The sequence below is a fragment of the Lucilia cuprina genome, chromosome 5 (assembly GCF_022045245.1).
Source record: "Lucilia cuprina isolate Lc7/37 chromosome 5, ASM2204524v1, whole genome shotgun sequence".
NCBI lineage: Eukaryota > Metazoa > Arthropoda > Insecta > Diptera > Calliphoridae > Lucilia > Lucilia cuprina.
Genome location: NC_060953.1, coordinates 42526164 through 42536912, shown reverse-complemented (window position 1 = coordinate 42536912; position 10749 = coordinate 42526164). Strand labels below are relative to the sequence as shown.

General features: G+C 30.0%; 1 protein-coding gene across 3 annotated transcripts in view; it reads right to left on the bottom strand.

The window, feature by feature from the left end:
* The window catches only part of LOC111686924 (cyclin-dependent kinase 14), a 273114-nt gene that overhangs the window by 14016 nt on the left and 248349 nt on the right, over positions 1 to 10749 (bottom strand). For all 3 annotated transcript variants that reach the window (XM_046950947.1, XM_046950949.1, XM_046950950.1), the window contains 3 exons: positions 7133 to 7307; positions 6802 to 7063; positions 145 to 357 (listed from right to left, as the gene is read on the bottom strand). In XM_046950947.1, coding sequence (XP_046806903.1) covers positions 145 to 357; positions 6802 to 7063; positions 7133 to 7307 — 650 coding nt within the window. The remainder of the gene's footprint in view (positions 1 to 144; positions 358 to 6801; positions 7064 to 7132; positions 7308 to 10749) is intronic.

Below are 10749 nucleotides of genomic sequence, written 5' to 3'. Positions count from 1 at the left end.
TCTATCTATCTATCTATCTATTTATCTATCTATCTATCCATCTATCTATCTATCTATCTGTCTATCTATCTATCTATCTATCTATCTTTTGACTGTTATGCTTAATATATATAATTATATATATACAATTATTTTTCAACTTACCTAATTTATGCGGTTTGTAACCAGGAAAATGTGTACATCCCGGCCACGTTTCTTCGGTAGGCGTGCCTAGGAGTTTAAATATTTTATCCAGTTGATCGTATGTATCACGTATACCGGGGAATGTTGGCATACCAGTAACCATTTCAACAAATATACAACCCACACCCCACATATCCAGTGATGTGGAATATTCTGTACTACCGAGCAGGACATCTGGAAATAAAAATGTTATATATTTAAAAATTTGGAATATATTTAAAGGACTAAAAGTCGGAAGAAATTTCTTTAGTCCTAGTTTTTTTAATTGTAAAACCTTTTTACATTATAAAATAATATTTAATTTAAGCATTCAGCAAATTATTTTAATACAATAGTAAAAACAATCAATTTGTTCTTAATTAAATACAAACCATCGCAATCTTTGTGCTTTTTTTTTAATATGAGATTTTTTATAAAATGGTAAGTAAGATTTTTGTATTGAAATACAATTTACATGTGTTTTACAAAGCAATGAAACAGAAATAACAATATCAATTTATATCTACATTCATCCTGGATTCCTGTTCAATTTAATACATTTTAATTTTAACAATCTCTATAAAATCAAATAACTTAAAGGCATTTAAAGGAAATTTTAACTAAAACTATCATTTATGTATGAGTATTTGTGCATGTATGCTATGAACATGCTTAAACATGTTTATTGAAATTTTCTCCAAAATGATTACAATTGATTGAAGAAACCAATAAAGATTATGTTTAACTATTATTTCCTAGTACTTTGGAATGTAGTGTAACCCAGTAAATAATGGACAAAATATTGATATTATACTGATCAGATTTCTTCAAGATTATTGCTTAAGTTGTATATGTACAAATTTTAAACAATACAGTATCTGAGGGGTTTCATTGGAAAATGAACGATTAAGATAACTCATTATAAAGCTTTATAAGATCAACGTTACGGGGTCTCAATTTATTAATCTATATTTTATAAAGCTACATGGTAAGCTACGAATTTTGTTTTTCAAATATGTAAGATGTTTCATAGTAATATGTTTGCTGTCTCATATTTATGTATAGAATCTACATATATGTGTGCATATAAAAATGCTTTTGGATTATGTAAATTTTTCTACAAATACAAATTGGCAAAACAAGAAGGGAAAGTTTTGTTTTTAGATACTCATATGCAATTACAAAAAACAAGATAAATAATGTTGATTCTTAAAACCACAATTGAAAAAATAAATACTAAAATTGTTTAGAAAAAATAATGTATAGAGGAAAATTTAAAAATAAGATACCCACATGGACACAAAAATAGGTGAGTTACTTATTTTCAAATAAAATATATTAAAAGGAATTTAAAAACAAGTAAGAGTTCTATATTCGGTTGTGCCGAATCTTATATACCCTTCACCATGATGTGTTTAAAGCCTTTTGTACCTTTTGAAGAACGAAAAAGTACCAAAAAGTCCCCATCTATGGGTCCTCAGTTAATCCGGGCCATGTAAACTTAATTACATGTTCCTAGGTTCAATATTGTAGAAATTGTGAAAAGTACCTTTTGAAGAACGAAAAAGTACCAAGAAGTCCCCTTTTACTGGTTCTCACTTAATCCGGGATATACGAACTTAATAACATGTTTCTAGGTTCAATACTATAGAAATTTCAAAAAGTACCTTTTGAAGAACGAAAAAGTACCAACAAGTACCCTTTTATGGGTCCTCACTTAATCCTGGCCATACATACTTAATTACATGTTTCTAGGTTTAATATCGTAGAAATTGCAAAAAGTTCCTTTTGAAAAACGAAAAAGTACCAATAAGTCCCCTTTTATGGGCCCTTACTTAATCCGGGCCATACATACATAATAACATGTTTCTAGGTTTAATATCGTAGAAATTGCAAAAAGTACCTTTTGAAAAACGAAAAAATACCAAAAAGTCCCCTTGTATGGGTCCTCACTTAATCCGGGCCATACATACTTAATTACATGTTTCTAGGTTCAATATTGTAGAAATTGCAAAAAGTACCTTTTGAAGAACGCAAAGTACCAAAAAGTCCCCTTTTATGGGTCCTCACTTAATCCGGGCCATACATACTTAATTACATGTTTCTAGGTTCAATATTGTAGAAATTGCAAAAAGTACCTTTTGAACAACGAAAAAGTCCCCTTTTATGGGTCCTCACTTAATCCGGGCCATACATACTTAATTACATGTTTCTAGGTTCAATATTGTAGAAATTGCAAAAAGTACCTTTTGAAAAACGAAAAAGTACCAAAAACTCCCCTTGTTTGGGTCCTCACTTAATCCGGGCCATGCATACTTAATTTCATGTTTTTAGGTTCAATATTATAGAAATTTCAAAAAATACCTTTTGAAGAACGAAAAAGTACCAGAAAGTCCCCTTTTATAGGTTCTCACTTAATCCAGGCTCTACATACAAAACATTAGTGCTGCTCTCGCTCTGCTACTCTTGCTCTGCTGCTCTTGCTCTGCTTTGCTTTTATAAACAAATTACAATAACAATATTTACCGTATTGTTATGTATTTTGTTTTTGTTTTTTGCAGTTTCTGTCTGAGCATGAATAAAAAATCTAAATTTTATATGAAATTTTCAGAGGTTGTCTCGGTTTTTTGCTCATATCTCCGTTATTTATGGACCGATTTTGCTGATTTTAAATAGCGTTCTTGCCGGTCGTATGTCTGATAGAATTATGGAAGATTCGGATCTCGCAGATATCTGGGGTCTTCTAAAAACTGATTTCAACAAACATACAGACAGACATACAGACGGACAGACAGACGGACATGGCTTAATCATCTCCGCTACCTATAAGGATCCAGAATATATATACTTTATAGGGTCGGAAAATTATATTATAGAAATTACAAACGGAATGACAAACTTATATATACCCTTCTCACGAAGGTGAAGGGTATAAAAATAACATACATATTGTATATGAAAATGCAGTACTATAGTACTTTTTTCAGTACCTTTTGATGCCGAGATAGCAAAGTCTAGTCTATAATCCAGTCTATAGTCTAGTCTATAGTGTAGTCTATAGTCTAGTCTATAGTCTAGTCTATAGTCTAGTCTATAGTCTAGTCTATAGTCTAGTCTATAGTCTAGTCTATAGTCTAGTCTATAGTCTAGTCTATAGTCTAGTCTATAGTCTAGTCTATAGTCTAGTCTATAGTCTATAGTCTAGTCTATAGTCTAGTCTTTAGTCTAGTCTATAGTCTAGTCTATAGTCTAGTCTATAGTCTAGTCTATAGTCTAGTCTATAGTCTAGTCTATAGTCTAGTCTATAGTCTAGTCTATAGTCTAGTCTATAGTCTAGTCTATAGTCTAGTCTAGTCTAGTCTATAGTCTAGTCTATAGTCTAGTTTATAGTCTAGTCTATAGTCTAGTCTATAGTCTAGTGTATAGTCTAGTCTATAGTCTAGTCTATAGTCTAGTGTATAGTCCAGTCTATAGTCTAGTCTATAGTCTAGTCTATAGTCTAGTATATAGTCTAGTCTATAGTCTAGTCTATAGTCCAGTCTATATTCTAGTCTTAAGTCTAGTCTAAAGTCTAGTCTATAGTCCAGTCTATAGTATAGTCTATAGTCTAGTCTATAGTCTAGTCTATAGTCTAGCCTATAGTATATAGTCTAGTCTATAGTCTAGCCTATAGTATATAGTCTAGTCTATAGTCTAGTCTATAGTCTAGTCTATAGTCTAGTCTATAGTCTAGTCTATAGTCTAGTCTATAGTCTAGTCTATAGTCTAGTCTATAGTCTAGTCTATAGTCTAGTCTATAGTCTAGTCTTTAGTCTAGTCTATAGTCTAGTCTATAGTCTAGTCTATAGTCTAGTCTATAGTCTAGTCTATAGTATAGTCAATAGTCTAGTCTGTAGTCTAGTCCATAGTATAGTCAATAGTATAGTATATAGTCTAGTCAATAGTCTAGTCTATAGTCTGGTATATAATCTATAATCCAATAGTCTAGTCTACAGTCTTCTCTATAGCCTAGTCTAGTATACTCTAATCTAGAGTCTAGTTTTTAGTCTAGTCTATAATCTAGTATCTAGTCTAGCCTATAGTATAGTCATAGTCAATTCTAGCGTAGTTTATAGTAAGTCTATGGTCAAGTTAATAACCTAGTCTATAGCATTATATATAGTCTATAGTTTAGTCTAAAGCCTAGTGTAGTCTTGTATTTAGTTTAATCTATAGTATATTCTATAGTCTAGTCTGTAGCCTAGTCTGTAGTATATTCTATAGTCTAGTCTAAAATCTAGTCTATAGTCAAGTCTATAATCTGGTCTGGTATATAATCTAGCCTATAGTCTAGTCTATAGTCCTGTCCATAGTCTAATCTATAGTCTGGTCTATAGCCTACTCTATATTCTAGTCTATAGTCTAGTCTATAGCTAGTCTATAGTCTAGTCTATAGTCTAGTCTATAGTCTAGTCTATAGTCTAGTCTATATACTAGTTTATATACTAGTCTATAGTAAGACAATGAGATAAAGTTGGGGTTCCAATGAAAACGTACTAATGTTTAGGTTCCAATGAATGATGAGTGAAACTTCAGGAAGTTCTTATTTCGTTAATTAAATATTCCTTTTAATGCCATTATCTTAATTGTTCAAAAAAATATTTTAATAAATGGCTACGAATTTTTAACAATATAAAATTTAAAAAATTGAAAAAATAAAATTAAATATTCCAGAAACGTTTAACTCTTGTTAACATGAATAAATACAATAAATGAGAAGGAAAAGAAGAAAAAAAGGCAAGAAAGAAAAACTTAAGAAAAATCCTTTCCTTTTATATATTAACACGAAGAAAGAATACAAAAGAATTATACACAAAGCAAAGCCGGCGTAGTGGACACGAAAAAAAATAATTTAAATAAAAAAATGGTAAAAAGAAAAATTAAAAAAAAAGTATTTTCTAAAGATGGAAGAATCAACATTTGTGTTAAAGGGATTTACAAGTTTTACATTTTTCTTTTGCTCATACACTTGGAGATTTGCTGGTACAGTTTGACTTTTTCCTTTTATTTTTTCTTTAAGCTTTTAATTTTCTTAAAGGTTTTAATAAAAGAAACTGATTTTTAATAAGGATTTACTCACATTGAAGAAATAAGGAAAATAAAATAATATTACTTACTCGTATATGAATGAGTATTAATGGTATTGGATAAGAGTATTTAAGAAAATAAAAAGTTAAAAGTTAAGACTAACAAGCGGGAATTTAATTAAATTAATTTAAAACGTTTTTCAGGGATTTTTTTCTTTGTCTTAATTTATGCCAATTTTGGGTATAAGTTTAATTTAAATAAAACTTAGCATTTAACGAATTTTAAGTACTCTATTAGAATTCATCAATATAGAGAAGACTATAGTTCTGACTATACTTAGACTAGACTATATACCAGGGTATCTGACCTTAAACTAATCTACAGTTCAGGCTATAGTCAAGGTTATAAACTAGACAATTGGCATAGGTTATAGTTTAGACTGCAGACTTGACTATAGTCAAGATTATTGAACAGATTATAGTCCTGATTGTAAACTAGACTATAGTCCATACAATAGGCAAGACTATTGACAAAACTATAGTCTATACTATAAACTAGACAATAGTCCACATTACAAACAATACTATAAACTAGACTACAGTCTAAATTATAGACAAGACTATAGCCCATACTATGGACTTAACTTGAGACCAGACTACGGAATTAACTATGGTCCAGACATGGGAGTAGGCTATAGTCCACAATATAGACAAAACTATTAACTAGAATACAGTCCTGACTATTGACTACAATTTAGTCCAGACTTAAGCATAAGTTAGGGTAGGATCGACATTCGACTTAAGACCAGATTTTAGCTAGATATACAGGTATAAACAGTACGGAATATGGAATAGACTATAATTTAGACTATAAACTCTTCAATTTTCCATATTATGTTTGGACTATAATCTAGACTAGAAACGAGACTATATACAAACAAGCCTATTGACCAGGTTATAGTTCAGACTATAAGCTAGGCTATAGTCCAGACTACAAACTTGTCTATAGACTAGATAACAGTGCACATTATAGACATGACTTCAGTCCAGACTATAAACTAGACTATATTCTGGAATATGAACTGAATCTATACGAAATGTTTTTAACTAGAATCTATACGATATGTTTGTATAAATTTCTTTCTCAAACAGTAGGATGAAGGGATAAAACCTACTGTAGGTGATTAAAAAACTTTTGAGACATTTGATGTCCTTAGTTTTTTGACAGACAGCGAGGGAAATTAAAACAAAAGCAGCGAGAAAAACAACATTTATTTGTTTTGGAAAAACACACAGAATAAAATAACAGCAAATAAACAAAATGGAAATAAAGTTAAAGTTTTACGAAAACAAAAGAAGTGTTTTCTTTTAGGGAGCACTTTTAATTAACAACAAAAACAATTGTTTTTCCAAACAAGAAAAGGTAAAAAACTTTTTTTCTTTAAAAAAAATTTTGCATGACAATAATTTCAATTATCTGACAAAACTACAAATATTTAAATGAATTCAATTCAATTTTAATTAAATACTAAAAAATTCTATTAAAATAAAAAACAATTTTTCTTAAACTTACCAGGTGGACGGTACCATAACGTAACCACTTCATGTGAATATGTATGACTGGGTACACTTTTTGCTCGCGCTAAACCAAAATCGGCCAATTTCAATTCACCACAATCACTAATCAACAGATTCTGAGGTTTAACATCACGATGTAAAACACGTCGTTTATGGCAGTAGGAGAGGCCACGTAAAAGTTGAAATAAAAATAATCTAACATTACGATGATCCAGACCGCCTGGATGTTTTTCCATATACTGAGATAAATCGGTATTCTGAAAATTGTAAAGGAAAATTTGAGATTAATAATAGATTAATTTTTATAGTAAATTCCAGAAACATACCACATATTCAAATACAAATGTTAGAGTTTCCCTCGTATGCACAATATCATGTAGTGTTACAATATTTGAGTGTTTCAGTTCTTTTAATAGGGAGGCTTCACGTATCGCTGTAAATGGTGCACCTTCTTCTTCCTGCAGTCTGATTTCTTTTAAAGCAACACGTTGATAAGTTAGTCTGTAATTAAACAATAATTGAAATTTATTTAAATTGTTTAAAAAACATTTATTATATCTCATAATATAATTGGCTATAGACCAAGGTATAGACTTGAATATAGTTTAAACTAAAGACTATAGTTCAGACTTAAGAATAGGCTATGGACCAGAATATAGAAATGGCTATGGGCCAGACTATAGAATAGACAATTATTTAGACAACAGCCTTAACTATAAACCATACTATAGACTAGACTATAAACCAGACTATAGACTAGACTATATATTATACTATAGTTGAGATTACAGACTAGTATTTAATTCAGACTACAGTTTATAATTCAGTTCAGAGACTAGAATATAGTCCACACTATAAAAAATAGACTAGACTATAGTCCCGAATAAAGAATAGGCTTTGGGTCAGACTATATAATAGACTAATATTTAGACAACACCCCAGTCGATAAACCAGACTATAGAGTATACTACAGTTGAGATTACAGACTAGTCTACAGTTTAAACTACAGTCCAAAGACTAGAATATAGTCAAGACTATAGAATAGTCAATAGGCTATATTATAGTTTAAACTATAGAATGGATTATAGTTAGACTACAGTTTATACTATAAACTAGACTATGGACTAGACTGTAGTTAAGACTATACAATATACTACAATTCAGACTAAAGACTAGACTTTATTTCAGACTATAGACTACTATGATTTAGACTGAAACTTTTGTAGTACTGTTTATAGAATAGACTACAGACTATAGTGCGGACTATGGACTAGACTATTGCCCTGACAGACTTGGCCATAGATTATGTATTTATATATTACAATATACATATGTACTTCATATTATATATACACAAAGCTGAAATTCGACTCATATACTAGCAACTGAGAACTGTCGTAATCTATGCAAAGAATTTCATATGGAAAATATGGTTAAAGGAATTTTTGTAAGTATAAATAACCTCTGTTGAATGTCACACTTTTGTATCCGATATATGTATGTATAAGGAAATGTACAGAGTCATAAAATAACACACATACACACACAGAGTATATGACACAATTACTATTTTACAACTGACAACAAAACAGCAACAACTAAATACAACTTCTGTGAACATAAATAAATTGCAAGACCAAAAAAGAAGAAAATGCAAAACTTTATGTAGGAGTAAATACAAGAAAATGTACTAAAGCCTAAATTAGGATACATGTTTACATACACTCTATTACGTACAAATATGGACTTAATATAACAAGATAATACGATTTGTATAGTGGAAGAAATTTCATTAAAAACACTTTGGTTTCGTACAAGAGAGAAAATTTACTAAAGCTAAGATATTTCTATAGTATCGAATATATAGTTTAGTGTATATTCTGTATTACTATAATCAGGAATATAGACTAGTACAGACTATAACTACAACAAGGGTATTTTCTTTAATCTTTACTATACTATTTTATTGTCATTAGTCCGTAGTAAAGTCTTGTTTACAACCTGAACTTGGCAATACTGTATTCTATAATCTGGACAAAAGTGTAGTTTATAGTACGGACTTTAGTCTAAACAATAGCCTGGATTATGGTTTAGTCTAGGATATAGTCTGTACTATATTATACTCTATAATTTGGACTAAAGTCTAATACATATTCTGGACTACAATATATTTTGTAATCTGTATAAGAGTCTAGACTATGTTTAGGACTATAGACTAATCTTAAGTTAAAAGTATACTCTAGTCTATAGTCTGAACTATAGTATAGTCTTATTTTAAGTTTAGACTAGATTCTAAGCAGTAGTCTGGACTATAGTTTAGACTGCTGGTCTATAGTCTATATGGACAATTGCATAGTCGAGTCTATATGGACAATTGCATAGTCTATGGACTACAGTCTATATGATGGACTATAGTCTGAACAAAAGCCTAGTCAATAGACTGGACTATGGTTTAGTCTAGAGTATAGTCTGGACTATATTCTAGTCTATAATTCAGACTATAGTCTAACAAGTAATCTAGATTACAATCTATTTTATAATCTGGATTATAGTCTAGACTGTGACCTGTATTATAGTCTGATTTTTAGTTTGAAATATACTCCAGTTTATAGTCTGAACTATAGTATAGTCCTGCTTTAAGTTTAAGCTATAGTCTAATCTATAGCTGCGATTATGATGTAGTCTATAGTCTAGACTATAGTTTATATTGCTGTAAATAGTCTATTTACTTATCCATAGTCGAGAGTAAAATGGTCTTAAGTGTAATCTATATGGACAATAGTGGTCTATAGTATTTACTATAGTCTTGAGTAAAGCCAGGACTATATTCTAGTCTATAATTCGGATTATAATCTAATACATGATCTGGACTACAATATATTTAAAAATCTGGATTTGTGTGGGCTATACTACAGTTTATAGTCTGAACTATACCATAGATTTTTTTAAGTGTAGAATATAGTCTAATCTGTAGTCTGACTATAGTGTAGTCTATAGTCTGACTATAGTGTAGTCTATAGTCTGAACTATGGTTTAGTTTAAATTCTAGACTTTAGTCTTGTCTAGTTTTTAATCTTGTCTATATTCTGGTCTATAGTCCAATCTAATGTCTTGGCTATAGTCAGGTCTATGCTTTCAACAATATCATACCAACTGTATTATGATTACTACTCAAGAATAATACATATAAACTTAACAATTTTATGTGTGTGATACGTTCTTAAAAAAAAAATAGATAAAGAAAAAGTATCAAAAAAAAACAATTAAAGTGTCAAATTAGGTTAAATTTTATGACACCTTAAGTTTTTTTTTTAGACTAAGCATTAAACTACAAACTTAAGACGGCCGGCCAAAGCAGCAACGTCAGGACAGAAAAAAATACACTATTTTATATAAAAAAATTTCAGACGGAACAAAAGAGAGAAAGATGAAAAAACATCTTAAGAGTTCAACTAACACATGTGGTTGATATTTTATGATGTTGGCCTGTAGTTGGGGGACTAGAGATGATGTTGGTTCCTACATTCCAACAGGAAATTGTTATTATTGTCAGGCAGAAATGATGACGACGTGCGAGAAGGAGTCTTACAAGAAAACTTGTTGAAAAATGTTAAATTAAGAAAGTTTTTTTTTCTCTCTGCCATTTTTATGGTTCTTGTTGTTAAAAGAAAGTTTACGAGTATTATGCCAAAATATATAGAGTTTTTGGGAGTTTCTTTTAATACATTTCTTTCATTATTTCAGGAGTTTTATTCACAATGTTTTCACATGTGTGGGAGAAAAAGTTTTATAGCTTAAGCCAAAACATACATAGTACATATATACTCATATATTTAACGAACGAAAACTATTTTTTCTTTTTTTTTTCATTTCAAATTGAAATGTAGATGTTGACTTTAAATAAAGTTTTGTTGAAAACTGCTATTGAAAATATGCACTGCCA